This window comes from Lepidochelys kempii, chromosome 2, assembly GCF_965140265.1.
Source record: "Lepidochelys kempii isolate rLepKem1 chromosome 2, rLepKem1.hap2, whole genome shotgun sequence".
NCBI classification, from domain to species: domain Eukaryota; kingdom Metazoa; phylum Chordata; order Testudines; family Cheloniidae; genus Lepidochelys; species Lepidochelys kempii.
The window spans coordinates 270,782,043-270,797,741 of record NC_133257.1 but is presented as its reverse complement, the minus strand read 5'-3'; the positions used below and the strand labels follow the sequence as shown (position 1 = coordinate 270,797,741).

The 15,699-nt window shown below is 59.3% G+C and overlaps 1 protein-coding gene across 9 annotated transcripts in view; it reads right to left on the bottom strand.

Moving 5' to 3' along the window:
- SLC4A2 (solute carrier family 4 member 2) overlaps positions 1 to 15,699 on the bottom strand; it is a 105,109-nt gene that overhangs the window by 19,033 nt on the left and 70,377 nt on the right. For 8 of the 9 annotated variants that reach the window (XM_073334968.1, XM_073334970.1, XM_073334969.1 and 5 more), the window contains 8 exons: positions 10,972 to 11,137; positions 10,450 to 10,667; positions 10,171 to 10,292; positions 9,760 to 9,986; positions 8,978 to 9,114; positions 8,423 to 8,603; positions 8,165 to 8,300; positions 7,474 to 7,654 (listed from right to left, as the gene is read on the bottom strand). In XM_073334968.1, coding sequence (XP_073191069.1) covers positions 7,474 to 7,654; positions 8,165 to 8,300; positions 8,423 to 8,603; positions 8,978 to 9,114; positions 9,760 to 9,986; positions 10,171 to 10,292; positions 10,450 to 10,667; positions 10,972 to 11,137 — 1,368 coding nt within the window. The remainder of the gene's footprint in view (positions 1 to 7,473; positions 7,655 to 8,164; positions 8,301 to 8,422; positions 8,604 to 8,977; positions 9,115 to 9,759; positions 9,987 to 10,170; positions 10,293 to 10,449; positions 10,668 to 10,971; positions 11,138 to 15,699) is intronic. The other variant, XM_073334967.1, reaches the window with a different exon arrangement.

Here is a 15,699-nt window from a genome sequence, read left to right as displayed (position 1 = left end):
GGACGTGATCGTTCCCCTCTATTCGACATTGGTGAGGCTTCATCTGGAGTACTGTGTCCAGTTTTGGGCCCCACACTACAAGAAGGATGTGGATAAATTGGAAAGAGTCCAGCGAAGAGCAACAAAAATGATTAGGGGTCTGGAGCACATGAGTTATGAGGAGAGGCTGAGGGAACTGGGATTGTTTAGCCTGCAGAAGAGAAGAATGAGGGGGGATTTGATAGCTGCTTTCAACTACCTGAAAGGGGGGTCCAAAGAGGATGGATCTAGGCTGTTCTCAGTGGTAGAAGAGGACAGGACAAGGAGTAATGGTCTCAAGTTGCAGTGGGGGAGGTTTAGGTTGGATGTTAGGAAACACTTTTTCACTAAGAGGGTGGTGAAACACTGGAATGCGTTACCTAGGGAGGTGGTAGAATCTCCTTCGTTTGAGGTTTTTAAGGTCAGGCTTGACAAAGCCCTGGCTGGGATGATTTAACTGGGAATTGGTCCTGCTTCGAGCAGGGGGTTGGACTAGATGACCTTCTGGGGTCCCTTCCAGCCCTGATATTCTATGATTCTATGATTCTATGATTCATTGAGGGACCTATCCTCCATGAACTTATCTAGCTCTTTTTTTAACCCTGTTACAGTCCTGGCCTTCACAACATCCTCTGGCAAGGAGTTCCACAGGTTGACTTTGCATTGTGTGAAGAAATACTTCCTTTTGTTTGTTTTAAACCTGCTACCTGTTAATTTCATTGGGTGACCCCTAGTTCTTGTATTATGGGAAGGAGTAAATAACACTTTCTTGTTTACCTTCTCCACAACAGTCGTGATTTTATAGACCTCTATCATATCCCCTCTTAGTTGTCTTTTCTCCGAGCTGAAAAGTCCCAGTCTTATTAATCTCTCCTCATACTGCAGCCATTCCAGACCCCTAATCATTTTTGCCCTTTTCTGAACCTTTTCCAATTCCAATATATCTTTTTTGAGATGGGGCGACCATATCCGCATGCAGTGTTCAAGATGTGGGTGTACCATGGATTTATATAGAGGCTATATGATATTTTCTGTCTTATTATCTATCCCTTTCTTAATGATTCCCAACATTCTGTTCACTTTTTTGACTCCCGCTGCACATTGAGTGGATGTTTTCAGAGAACTATCCACACTGACTCCAAGATCTCTTTCTTGACTGGTAACAGCTAATTGAGACCCCATCATTTCATATGTAGAGTTGGGATTATGTTTTCTAATGTGCATTACTTTGCATTTATCAACATTGAATTTCATCTGCCATTTTGTTGCCCAGTCACCCACTTTGGAAAGATCCTTTTGTAGCTCTTCGCAGTCTGATTTGGACTTAACTATCTTGAGTAGTTTTGTAACATCTGCAAATTTAATCTGCTGGCCAGCCCTGGTCCCAGGACAGATCCCTGGGGGACCCCACTATTTACCTCTCTCCGCTGTGAAAACTGTTGAGGAAAGGAGACAAGGAGCCCCAGGGGGGCATGTGATGTTATTGACATAATCTGTGACCATATAGATCATTGTTCCAGACACTGGTATATATTTGCAGCAAATATTGTACAAAGGTTGTCGTGTAAGGTGTCTATGGAGAGGTTCGCAAAAAGAAAAGGAGTACTTGTGGCACCTTAGAGACTAACCAATTTATTTGAGCATGAGCTTTCGTGAGCTACAGCCGATGAAGTGAGCTGTAGCTCACGAAAGCTCATGCTCAAATAAATTGGTTAGTCTCTAAGGTGCCACAAGTACTCCTTTTCTTTTTGCGAATACAGACTAACACGGCTGTTACTCTGAAACCTGTCATTATGGGGAGGTTATGATTTGCTGGTTATGATGATGCTGTCTGTGTCTGTGTAGCATTTTTGTAGTTGAAGTTATGAATATTGGCTATGTCCTTGTATCTTAATATGTTTTGATTCTAAGTAGCCTCAGAGAAGCATTTGGTCAGCTTCCTGAGAAGGGACTATTCTCAGTAAAAAGAAAAGGAGTACTTGTGGCACCTTAGAGACTAACCAATTTATTTGAGCATGAGCTTTCATGAGCTACAGCTCACTTCATCCACTGAATGCATCCGATGAAGTGAGCTGTAGCTCACAAAAGTTTATGCTCAAATAAATTGGTTAGTCTCTAAGGTGCCACAAGTACTCCTTTTCTTTTTGCAAATACAGACTAACAGGGCTGCTCCTCTGAAACGTATTCTCAGTAAGTGCCCAATCAAGAAACACTTAACGCACAGGTTTCAGAGGAACAGCCGTGTTAGTCTGTATTCGCAAAAAGAATACAGCAAAAAGAATACAACTTAACGCACAATGGACCTTGGGAGACACCAATCCACATCTGAGCTTTCCTGGGAACATTCAAACTAACATGTAAACAACGGCGTCGGCCTGTAAAGAACTGAGTCATGCATGGACATGTGACTTGCCCATGTGACTCCAAACTCCATCTTGTTGCTGTGATCTTACACAGGAGAACCAAGGGGTTTCCACCCACGAGAGAGAGTATAAAAGGCAGCTGCATCTCCTCCATTTGGTCTTCAATCCTCCATCTGACCTCTGCAGGAACATTGCTACAAACTGAAGCTCTGAACAAAGGACTGAAAGACCCATCCCAGCTGGGGATATTCTCCAGAGACTTGATTTGAACCTGCCGTTTATTCCTTCACTGCTACAAGAACTTTGCCATGACTGTATGTCATTGATTCCATTGAACCCATTCTAGCTCTCATCTCTATCTTTTTCCTTTTATGAATAAACTTTTAGATTTTAGATTCTAAAGGATTGGCAACAGCGTGATTTGTGGGTAAGATCTGACTGGTATATTGACTTGGGTCTGGGGCTTGGTCCTTCAGGATCAAGAGAACCTTTTTTCTTTTACTGGGCTGTTTGGTTTTCATAACCATTCGTCCCCATAACGAGTGGCGCTGGTGGGGATACTGGGAAACGGGAGTGTCTAAGGGAATTGCTTGTATGACTTCTGGTTAGCCAGTGGGGTAAAACCGAAGTCATCTCAGTTTGGCTGGCTGACATTGCCTTAGTAATAAAGGACACCCAGCTTTGGGCTGTGACTTCCCTGCTCTAAGCAATTTGTCCTGAATTGATACGCTCAGTTGTGTCCCGCCAAAGGCAGCATTGTCACCGTGGTGTAGTCACGCTTGGACCCACAGAACCAGGTCAATTAAGCTTTGGGTCAGAACCCCACGCTATCCAAATTTGAACTTTGGTATTGAGAGTTTGATTGGTTAAAGAGCAGTTGCAGTGGGTGAGCAAAGAGCATATGAGGGCCTTGACAAAAAAGCCCTGGAAGATTTGTGTTCAGAAAAGGGGATAAGCTTTAGAAAGAAAGCTACAAATCAAGAACTGAGAAATCGGTTAATGGCCAGTGATCAGGAGGCAGGAGCACAGCCCTTACCTGACGCTACAGAAGCTGCAGAAGCAATTAGAATGCAAAAGGCAGCAAATAAACTGCAACTTAAGCATAAACAGAAACTACCAGATATTTGATTGCTGGAAAAGCAAAAGAATGCTGAATTGGAAAGAAAAGCTGCTGAGAGACAGAAAGAAGCTAAGGAAGAAATGCTAAATTGGAAAGAGAGGCTGATGAGAGAGAGGAACGGGCTCTTAGGGGGCATCTGGAGCTGCTGGCTGCTGAGGAGAAAACTCGCCAGATGCAACAGGAGATGGCCAGACTTCAGCTCCAAGTATTGGAAGAGCAGAGAAAGTCATCGCCACCTGGTACTACGCTTCCCTGCCATAACGAAAGAAACTGGGAAAGGATCTGTCCCATTTACAAAGATACTGAAGACATAGCAGAATTTCTGTCTACCTTTGAACATCTATGCGCTCTGCATGGGATCCCAGATGAGTAGCAAATGCCTGTCCTGCTGACCAAATTGACTGGAAAAGCCAGGGAAGTATTAAATGAATTAAGGGAACAAGAAGCCTTAGATTATGTGCTGTTTAAAAATTCTGTGTTAAGGCGATTCAAGGTCACCCCTGAGTCTTACCGGGTTAAGTTTAGAAAGTTTAAAATGTGTAATGATGGTACTTTTGTAGAATGTGCTCATAAGCTGATGGGTTTTGTTAAAAAGTGGGTTGTGGGAGCAAAGACGCATGGGAGTTTTGAAAAACTGCTGAAGTTAATAACTTTGGAACAGTTCTTAGACATTGTGCCTGACCAGGTGAGAGCAGCTGTGTGTGATAGGGACCCTGAGTCAGACCTACAAGCTGCGGAATTTGCAGATGCCCATACCCAAAACAGGGCTTGGGAAGGGTATTAACCCCAGGGGGAAATTAATCACCATTCTCCCCAGTTCAAGAGAAGGGAAGGATTTGAAAGGAAACCAGGCCCTGACTCTTATAAAGGAGCTCATGGGGGCCCAGAGGGTAGGAACTCTCACCCCAAGAATAAACAGGTTAAATGCTATCACTGTGGTGTGCTTGGCCACATGAAACCAGACTGCCTGGCCCTGAAGGCCAGCCCAAAACCACCAACCCCAAAAGCCACGGTAAATGCCAACTCCATTACTCTGAGCCCCCAGGCTGACCCAAGCTACAATAGCACCACCTTGAGTCCAGGGGCAAGCCCAGCAGTGGCATGGGAGGAGGTGACGAGCTCACCAGTTATGTCAGGACTGAGGCATGGCAGGGGAGTGAGCAGTTTATTAAGAAGGCAAAGGTCAATGGCGTTCAATGCACGGGGTGGCGAGATTCTGGCTCTGATGTGACTCTAGCTAAGGCACATCTGGGGAAGCCAGAGGAGATGTTGCCAGGGGAGTATGTGATGGTAGTGGCACAATCTGAATACTCTGTGGACCTGCTGATGGCTAGAATCCACCTTGCGTGGGATGGCCATAAAGGGGATGTGAAGGCTGCTGTCCGGGATTTAATTCCAGCTGATGTTTTGGTAGGAAATAACCTACTGAAGGTGCCTGGCCAAGTTAATGTGGTAACCAGGTTGCAAAGAGAGTTTGGGTCTGTGGCAGATACCCTAATTGATGGCAGTGAGGAGGACTGCAAACAGACAGAGTGTCTCTCAGGCTGAGTCAGGCGAGGATTTGTCTGAGATATCGGAGGTGGTTCTGAATTCAAATGAAACTCAGAAGGAATTCATTATGGCCCAGCGGAGTGATGTATCACTAGAGAGAGCCAGGAATGATGCTCAAAGTCAGATCCCAGCTAGTGAAGAGAGGCAGGTTTTTCATGCTGTTGTATAGGGAGCCTCCTAGGGGAAGGAAGCATTCCCAAACAGGAGTTCGCAAACAGCTTGTGGTACCTGAGAGTTATCGCAGTGCTTGATTTATTGAAGGTCACTGAGAGTACCGCAGGAGCTGTGAACTGTGCCAGAAGCGTAAGGGGTTAAGGGGGCCTAGCAAGGGGCCCCTCCAGCCTCTGCCCATTATTGGGGAGGCTTGTGCCAGGGTGTCTGTGGATATTGTGGGACCACTCCCAAAACCTTCCAGGAATGGGAAGAAATACATCCGTGTGCTGGTAGGTTTTGCTACCAGATACACTGAGGCTGTCGCATTGTGTAATATTGAGGCAGAGACAGTGGCAACGGCCTTGTTCTCTCTCTTTAGCATGGCAGGTTTTCCCGAGGAAATAGTGTCTGACTGTGGCTCTAATTTTATGTCTGTGCTTTTCAAGCAGTTGTGGGAATTATGTGGGGTGAAGCACCTGAAAGCTGCTCCCTACCACCCCCAAACTAATGGTCTGGTGGAAAGGTTCAATGGGACCCTGAAGTCTATGTTGAAGATGTACATGGATAGACACCAGAATGACAGGGATGTTATGCTGCTGGATCTATTGTACGCATATAGGAGTGTGCCCCAAGAGTCTACAGAGTTCGCTCCCTTTGAACTACTCTATGGGAGTGCGATGTTATTGACATAAGCTGGGACCGTATAGATCATTATTGCAACCAAGGTCCTGTAGTGGCACCAAATCTTGCATAAGGGGGGTCAAATAAGGTGTCTATGCCCTAGTCTACACTGGGGGAGGGGTGACCTAAGATACCCAACTTTCAGCTACGCGAATAGCAGAGCTGAAGTCGGCGGACCTTAGGTCGACTTACCTGGCCGTGAGAACATCGGCAAGTCGACGGGAAGCGCGTTCGGGGATCGATTTATCGCATCTAGACAAGACGCGATAAATCAATCCCCAATAGATCGATCACTACCTGCGGGTGGGTAGTGAAGACCTGCCTTTTGACAAGTTATGGTTGGCTGGTTATGATGATGCTGTCTATATGTGGGTATCATTTTTGTAGTTAAAGTTATGAATATTGGCTCTATCCTGTCTGTAGTTCAAACGTGTGCTGTGCTTCTGGGTGCCACCCCAGACAAGTTGGTGTCAGCTCTGCCCAGCCTGCTGGATGACCCATTAAGAACCATCAGCGATACCACTGACCCATTGCGAGAAGGCAGACACGCCTTGCGATTCAGCAAAGTATGCAGGGACTTGCCCATGTGACTCCAAACTCCATTCTGCTGTAATTTTCCACAGTAAGAACACAGAGGGGTTCTTACTCCTGGAAAAGTATATAAAAGGCTGATGCCACATCTCCATCTTGTCTTCAGTCCTGCTTCCTGCCTCTGGAGGGACTTTGCTACGCTGAAGCTTTGAACCAAGGACTGAAAGACCCATCCCAGCTGGGGATGTTCTCCAAAGACCTGATTTGAACCCGCAGTTTATTCCATGACTGCTACAAGCCTGAACCAAGAACTTTGCCATTGCTGTGTGTCATTGATTCCGTTTAACCCATTCTAGCTCTCGTCTCTATCTTTTCCCTTTTATGAATAAACCTTTAGATTTTAGATTCTAAAGGATTGGGAACACGTGATTTGTGGGTAAGATCTGACTTGTATATTGACCTGGGTCTGGGGCTTGGTCCTTCAGGATCGAGAGAACCTTTCTTCTTTTACTGGGGTATTGGTTTTCATAACCATTCGTCCCCATAATGAGTGGCCCTGGTGGTGATACTGGGAAACGGGAGTGTCTAAGGGAATTGCTTGTATGACTTGTGGCTAGCCAGTGGGGTAAAACCAAAGTCTTCTCTGGCTGGCTGGTTGGGTTTTCCTTAATAGTAAAGGAACTCCAGTTTGGGGCTGTAACTGCCCTGCTCTAAGCAATTTGTCCTGAATTGACACTCTCAGAAGTGTCCCGCCAAAGGCAGCATCATTACAGGGTGGTTGGGTGGATCAGGAAAGGGGACAAGGGGCTTCAGTGGTGCTCAGCAAGGGGGGGCAATAGCTCTTGGTGGGGGTGAGGCTCAGGAAGGGGGATGAGGGGCCCTGGGGAGGTCAGGAAGGGGGATGGGGGCTCAGGAAGGAGGATGAGGGGCCCCGTGGAGGTCAGGAAGGCGGACAAGGGGCCCTGGGGGGGGTCAGGAAGGCAAAAGAGGGCCCGAGGGGGCCTGGGGGCTCAGGAAGAGGGTACTCGGGCACACAGCACCAAGGCCCCCACTCACCTCCCGCTCCACCTCGACCCTGGCCTCATGTTCAGCAGGGTGGGCGCCGATGAGGGGCTCGGTGACCGTGGGCTCGCTGCCCTCGCCCACGTGGTTGGCGCTGTGGTGATGCACCAGCAGGGAGCCCAGGCTGCCGGCTGAGATGTTGCGGGGGAAGAAATCCTTCTCGTCACTTGGGTGGCTGCAGGACGAAGCCAGGGGAAGGGTCTGCCGCCTGCGCGCGCCAGGGACTCTGGGCCCCGGCCGGCCATTCTCCGGCCGGCCAGCGCGCTGCACGCTGGGACTCGGGGTCTCCCTGGAGCATCCGCTAGCACAGACCTCAGCGGGGGGCCGCCTCCCCCTCCCTTCTCCCTGAGCCCCCTTCAAACCGGCCAGGGCCCTGACGGGCCGCAGGTGTCTGCAGCCTACTCTCAGACTGGGTGCGGGTGGGGCAAAGAGCCTGCACCCACCACCCCAGCACAGCCTTGGGCTTCGCCCCAAGTGATGCCCGGGAGCGTAACAGGCACTCGCCAGTGGGACAGTCGGGCGGCCCTGGCACTTGGCTCGAGGCCCCAGGGGGCTGGGTGTGTGCACACGGCTCCCTCCCCCAGGCCCCAGAGACCACGCCAGGCCCCAGCAGGGAGTGAGCAGCCGCATGGCGCTAGCCTGGGGCGATTCCCTCTCCAGGCCCCAGGGCGCGCGGGCAGGTCACCTGTGCTTTAGCAGCAGTGCCCGCAGTATGTTGGCGCGGTCCTCAGCCCGGATCTGGTCTGAGATGATCATCTGCTCCACCACCTGGTGCGCCACCCCCGGCAACGTCTTCTGGTCCAGGTCCAGGAGCACGGCCCCTGGGGGCAGAGCCGAGGGCTAAGCAGAGAGGCCGAGGTGCCACCCCGCTCTACCCATCCGCCCGAGCCGCAGCCAGGCCTGGCCGGGACCTCCCACCCCTGGCTGCACCCCTCCCACCTACCATGGGAGAGGGTCTTGCGCAGCTCCAGCAGGCTGCGGAAGCTCAAGGAGGCCACATGGGGCTTCCCCCAGCGATCGGTCTCCTCCTCCACATCTTCCTCGAACTTGATCCAGCGTGCTGTCTCCTTCCACTGCAGCTCCTGGTTCTTGTCCACCACCAGCTCGTTCAGCTCCACAAAGACCTGCCGGGGCAGAGGTAGGGTCCGTGGGACTCAGGGGGTGGGGCTGGGGTCCCCTTGGACGGCTGCCAGACCCTGTGCCCCTGGTGCCCGTCCCCCAGCCCCTGCCCCCCATGCACGGATCCCAGCCCACAGCCCGGCCCCCACAGTGCCCAGCCCCCAGCCCCTGCCCCCCCATGGGACCCCATCTCCCAGACCCTGCCCCCCCCATGGACCCCAAACCTTTCCCCTTCCCCCCATGGCACTCCATTCCCCAGGCCCACCCCACCCTGCAACCCCATCCCCTGGCCCTCATGGTGCCCATCTCCCCCATGACCCCCATCCCCTGCTCCCTGTGCCCCCCCCATCCCCTGCCCCTGTGGCCCCACCCCAGTCACCTCGTGTGGCTGCCGGTCGTGTTTCCTGTGCCGGGCGCTCGGCTCCGCGTGGTCTTTGCTGACGTGCACGACTTGGCCCTTGGCGCTCTTGCGGACCAGGTGCCGTCGGACCCCAGGCACGTCCTCGAACCTGTGGCCTGCGGGGAGACAGGCAGCGGTGCTGAGCCTGGCGCTGGGGGAAGCTGGAGGCATTTCTCCGCCGCCGCTTCTCCTCCTGTTGGCGCAGGCGAGGGAGCCGCTGGTCGCTGCCCGCCGGCGGGAGGGGCATGTGGGATCGCACACCTGCCCCAGCTGTCCGGCTGCCCCAGGCCCAGCTCCTGCAGGGGAATCGCTGCAGAGCTGCCCAGCGGCTGCCCCAGGCCGTGGTGCTGAGGCATCCTGTCTGTGCTGCATGAGTGCAATGTGTGTGTGTGTGTGGAGAGGGGTGTCCAGGGGGGCAGTGAGTTTCCCTGGCCCAGCACAGGGGATCCACCAGGGAGGCTCAGTCAAGCTGTGGGGCCCCCCCATGAAGCCTGGGCCCCCAGGGTACCGGTGACACGCAGCCTGCGGGTGGCTCCCCCTGGCCTGGCTTGGCGAGGAGCTCCACTGATTGTATTCCCATCGCGCCCACGTGGCCACCCCACCCCAGCACCCCTCTGTGCCAGGGGCTGAACACACCCAGTCCAGAGACAGTCCCTGCCCTACACAGCTGGTGCCCCGATGCTGCACCATCCACACAGATCAGCTCGGGGCCATGTCCCCGGCCCACGCCCCTCCTCCTTGGCAGGGCCTGGGGCACTCACTCTTCATGTAGTCCAGGTCGGCCGAGGCCAGGGTCTGGGCCTCCGATTCATCCGTGGGCACCTTCTGGTACTGGGCCTGCTCCACTCCCGTCATGCTGCCAATGCGCCGCCTCTCGTTCAGGTTGTAGCTGCGGTGCCCCAGCTGGGACTTGGCAACGGGGCGGCCTGGGCAGCTGGGCTCGTCTGCACTGGGCCCATCGGGCCCACGGTCCTCCTCGGGCCTGGGGCTGGAACAGACACCTGCCTCAGAGCTGGGGTCCCGGGCTGGGCCCTGCCACCAGCCCCCTGGGGCAGTGTCCAGCCCCACTGCGAGCAGCCGAGGAGCCCTTGAGCCCCAGCGCCCAGATGCCCCACTGTGCCAAGACCCCTGCCGCTCTGCTCCGTGCAGCCGGTCCCCAGATGCTCACTCACCCAGCCCCCTTGGGGTCCGTAACTGCAGCCCCCAACAGCTCCATGGGGGAGCTCGGCAGAGACGTTGGGGTCGTGGGCTCCTCTGGGCGGCGCTCGGCAGCCTCATCCTCCTGCAAGAAGAACTGAGAAGGGACATGGCTTGGGGCACCGGCGGCGACAGCAGGGGCTGGAGGTCCTGCCCTTGTGGCCCCAGCCCTGGCTGCCAGAGCCTCTCCTCTGGGCCCCCCTCGCTGCTCCAGCTGACCCCTCCCGCTCCCTGCTGGGCCCCCAGCCCTGTACCTGGATCCCCCCGGGCAGGTCCTCGGCCGACCGCTCTGGCTCCGTGTCACAGGTGTCATCCTCATCCTCCTCCGCCTCCTCGATGGTGGGAGTCTCCCCTGGAACCGACGCCCGGCGCCGCTTCTTCTTGCCCTTCTGCCCCCCCTTCTTCCTGCGGGCATCAGGGGGCAGGTGCGTGGAGAGGGGGTGGTGAATGTGGTGGGACGACTGGCGGTGATCTGGGAGGAACAGAAGGCATGGGCATGGGCACCGAGCTGGGGCCAGACCCTGCCTGCCTCCCTGCCTCGCCACACCATGCCCCCGGGCTGCCCCCACCTCCACAGCACCCACATGCCGTCAGCCGCTCACCCGGCACTAGCGTGGCCCAGGTGCCCCACGGCGCTGCCAGGCCGGAGCATCTCCCCACCGGCACCCAGGAGCCAATGAACCGGCCTGGGGCCGCCCCCACGGGCCGTGTCCTCTGCGCCCTGCCCCTGCGCTGGCCCCGGACCCCCTGCCCTGCCCCTCCCCGCCCTCTCTCACACTCAAAGTCCTCCTCGCTGTAGCTCCGGCCGGCCTCCTCCCCGTTGCGCGGGTGCGAGTCGTGCAGGATCTCCTCGAAGCGCTCCACGCCCAGCGTCTTGTTCAGGTCAGTCTCCTCCTCCTCCACCGCCGCGGGCGAGCTGGGGCCCAGGGCCTCCGCCTCCGGCTGGGGAAACGCAGGGCCGAGAGATGCCCCGGATCAGCGCCACAGCCCCGCCGCGACCGCCCCCGGCCAAGCCCCCACCCCCAGCCGAGCCCCCGCCCCGCAGCCCCCGCCCCTGCCGAGCCCCTGCCCCCTGCCGAGCCCCCACTCGTCTCCCCACAGCCCCCACCCCTTGCTGAGGCCCCACCCCGCTCCCCGCAGCCCCGCCGCGACAGCCCCTGGCCGAGCCCCCGTCCCCGGCCGAGCCCCCGCCCCACAGCCCAGCACCCCGCAGCCCCCACCCCCTGCCGAGCCCCCGCCCTGCAGCCCCTGCACCCTGCTGAGCCCCCGCTCCCCGCAGCCCCCACCCCCTGCCGAGCCCCCGCCCTGCAGCCCCTGCACCCTGCTGAGCCCCCGCTCCCCGCAGCCCCCACCCCCTGCCGAGCCCCCGCCCCGCAGCCCAGCGGCCCCTGCCGAACCCCCGCCCCGCAGCCCAGCGCCCCTCGAACGGCACTGGGGCATTGAGGCCAGCACTGCTGGGCCAGAGCCTGTCCAGCCCAGCGTCCCCTGCAGCAGCCTGGCTGCCCTGCTGAGTCTCCCTTCCAAGTACGCCCCAGCCAGCCCCAGCCCCAGCCCCAGCCCCAGCCCCTGCTCAGGCCCCGAGGGGTCACGGCCCAGTGCCGGCTGCACTGAAGCCAGGCCGGTCACACGCTCCGCACAGCCGGTACCCGAGGTGCCAGGCCCGGCGGACGCTGCCCCACGAGGCAGCCCGGAGAGCCCGCCCTGCCCGGGGGTTTGGAGTCCCTGTGCGGTGGGGGCCCAGAGCGGAGCGGTGACCGGCTCCATCCCAGCCAGGCAGAGATCAGCCTGGCCCGGCGGGGGGGGGGGATCAGTGCCCCGGGGGGGCCTGACACCCCAGCTCCCCTCTGGACCCCACAATGCAGGGCTGGGCCCTCGTGCCCCGGAGTCCCGGCAGGAGGGACCACAGGTCTCTGCCCTCCGGGGGGACCTGCGGGGCTGGCTGCAGCATTGGTCCCCGCTCAGCCTGCCATACTGGGGCAGCAACCCCCCACCCAGTGATGGAGCCCCACAGGTTTCGTCTCCCCGTCTGCCCACCCCCCGGCGACCGAGCCCTGCATCTCCTTTCCCCTCCTCCCTCGGCGACCGAGCCCCACACGTCTCCTCTCCCCTCCTCCCTCGGCGACCGAGCCCCACACGTCTCGTCTCCCCCTCTGCCCCACACAGCGACCGAGCCCCACGTGTCTCCTCTCCCCTCCTCCCTCAGCGACCGAGCCCCACACGTCTCATCTCCCCCTCTGCCCCACATAGCGACCGAGCCCCACACGTCTCCTCTCCCTTCCTCCCTCGGCGACCGAGCCCCACACGTCTTGTCTCCCCTCCTCCCTCGGCGACCGAGCCCCACATATCTTGTCTCCCCCTTCGCCCCCCCCAGCCACTGAGCCCTACGTCTCCTCTCCCCTCCTCCCTTGGCGACCGAGCCCCACACGTCTCGTCTCCCCTCCTCCCTCGGCGACCGAGCCCCACATATCTTGTCTCCCCCTCCGCCCCCGCAGCCACCGAGCCCTACGTCTCCTCTCCACTCCAGCCCCCCAACCCCCAGTGATGGAGCCCTGCGTCTCATCTCTCCTCCAATCCCCGCAGCGATGGAGCCCTGCGTCTCGTTCTCCCCCAATGATGGAGCCCCGCATCTCCTCTCCCCTCCACCCCCCAGCCCAGCTCGTGTGGCTCAGGCTGCCGCGCACCCCCTGCCGGAGGTGGCTGCTCCCCGCACTGCGGCCGGGGGGCCCTGCCCCCTCCTACCTGAGCCATGGGGGGCCGCCGGGCAGCGTGGGGACAGGGGCTGAGGGGCTGCTGCTGCTCCCTGCGCCCCGCTCCGGCCCCACCAGCCAGGCAGCCGGCGCTGAGCTTTATGGGGCTCTGCCGACTCGGGAAGGTCGCGGCCGCAGGAGGGACGGGAGCAGCGGGAGGCGACAGGCGGCTCCTTCCCTCGGTGCCACTCCAAATATTGACGGAGGCTCCCCGCGCCGGGGCCGCCGGCCGCCAGCTCCGGCACACGCCTGAAGGTGCCCTCTGCGCGGAGCGGCTCTCCCCGGGCTCGCCAAGAGCATCTCCGGGTGAGTCCCACGCCTGCCCCGGGACTCCCCCGCCCCCATGGGGCCGGAGAGGGGCCCCCAGAGCCCCCCACCCCGCTGGGGGCCTGACTGCAGGGCCCCGCTCTCCCCGGCTATGCTGCGCTATGGGTGACCAGGTCCCCTTCTCCCAAGGGTGCTGTGCTGGCAGGGGCAGGCCCCCCTTCACCCAGGGGTGCAGTGGGGGGTCAGGTCCCCCTTCACCCAGGGGTGCAGTGCTGGGGGCAGGTGCCCCCTTCTCCTGAGGTCTGCTCGGTCCCTCGGCATGGGCACTAGCCAAGGGAGGAAACAGCTGTGGGTCCTGGCCCCACCCCTGGCCCTGGAGGGAGCATCTGCCCCGGGACATGGCCCTTCCCAAAGAGGGGTGCAGAGGGGCTGTGGGTGGAAGGCAGTGCCCCCAGCCCACCCGCGCTGCCCCCAGCCCATCGTTGTCCCCACGAGAGCCTGACGTGCAGCCCTCCCGCCTCCCCACCCTGCCGTGACCCCACATTGACCCCTCCCTCCCCGCCATCCCCTCCCCACCCCACCTCATCCCCAGACCTCCCTGCCCCACCCCACTGTGACCCCCAACATCCCTATCCCACCCCAGCCATGACCCCTGACCTCCCCCAACCCACCCCCACCACGTCCCCAGACCTCCCTGCCCCACCCCACTGTGACCCCAGACATCCCCCCCACCCCTGCCGTGACCCCTGACCTCTCCCCAACCCACACCCACCATGTCCCCAGACCTCCCTGCCCCACCCCACTGTGACCCCTGACCTCTCCCCAATGCACCCCTGCTGTGTCCCACAACCTCCCCGCCCCATACCCGCCATGACCCCAGACCTCCCTGCCCGACCCCACTGCGACCCCCAACATCCCTACCCCATCCCCACCATGACCCCCGATCTCTCCCCAACCCACCCCAGCTGTGTCCCCAGAACTCCTGCCCCACCCCACTGCGACCCCCGACATCTCCGCCCCATCCCCGCCGTGACCCCAACCTCTCCCCAACCTCTCCCCAACCCACCCCACTGTGACCCCAGACATCCCCCCCAACCCCGCCGTGACTCCTGACCTCTCCCCAACCCACCCCCACCACATCCCCAGACCTCCCTGCCCCACCCCACTGTGACCCCTCCTGCCTCCCCACCCTGCCGCCCCACATTCACCCCCCTCCCTGCCAACCCCACCCCACCCCACCACGTCCCCAGACCTCCCTGCCCCACCCCACTGCGACCCCAGACATCCTACCCCATCCCACCATGACACCCGACCTCTCCCAACCCACCCCTGCTGTGTCCCCAGAACTCCCTGCCCCGCCCCACTGCGACCCCCGACATCTCCACCCCATCCCCGCCGTGACACCAACCTCTCCCCAACCCACCCCACTGTGACCCCAGACATCCCCCCAACCCCCGCCGTGACCCCTGACCTCTCCCCAACCACCCCCACCGCATCCTCAGACCTCCCTGCCCCACCCCACTTCGACCCCAGACCTCCTCCATCCCACCCCCACCGTGACCCCTGACATCCCCACCCCATCCCTGCCGTGACCTCCGACCTCTCCGCATCCCACCCCCGCCGTGACCCCTAACCTCCCTGCCTCACCCCACTGTGACCCCCGATCTCTCCCCATCCAACCCCCGCCGTGACCGGAACAACCCCTGCTGTCCTGAACCAGCTGCAACACTCAGTGACCCCGTCCCACCGCAACCCCAACCTCCCCCAGCCCCACTGCCTGCCCCACATCCTCACTGCCCTGCCCACCCGACTGCCTGCCCCACATCTTCACTGCCTAGCCAGCTCCCAGCCCCACTGCCCTGCCCCACATCCTCACTGCCTAGCCCAGCTCCCAGCCCCACTGCCCTGCCCCACATCCTCACTGTCCAGCCCATCCCACTGCCTGCCCCACATCCTCACTGCCCAGGCCACCCCACTGCCTGCCCCACATCCTTACTGTCCAGCCCAGCCCCCAGCCCCACTGCCTGCTCCCCATCTGGACTACCCAGCCCACCCGACTGCCTGCCCCACATCCTCACTGCCCAGCCCACCCCACTGCCTGCCCCACATCCTCATTGTCCTGCTCCACTTCCTCACTACCCAGCCCAGCTCACTGCTCTTCCCCACATCCTCACTGCCCAGTCCACCCCATTGCCTGCCCCACATCCTCACTCCTCTGCCCACCCTACTGCCTGCCTCACTGCCTCGCCCCACATCCTCACTGCCCAGCCCACCACACTGCCCTGCCCCACATCCTCACTGCCTAGCCCAGCTCCCAGCCCCACTGCCTGCCCCACATCCTCACTGCCCAGGCCACCCCACTGCCTGCCCCACATCCTCACTGCCCAGCCCCGCCTGAGCCCCACTGCCCTGCCCCACATCCTCACTGCCCAGCCCATCCCACTGCCTGCCCCACATCCTCACTGCCCAGCCCACCACACTGCCCTGCCC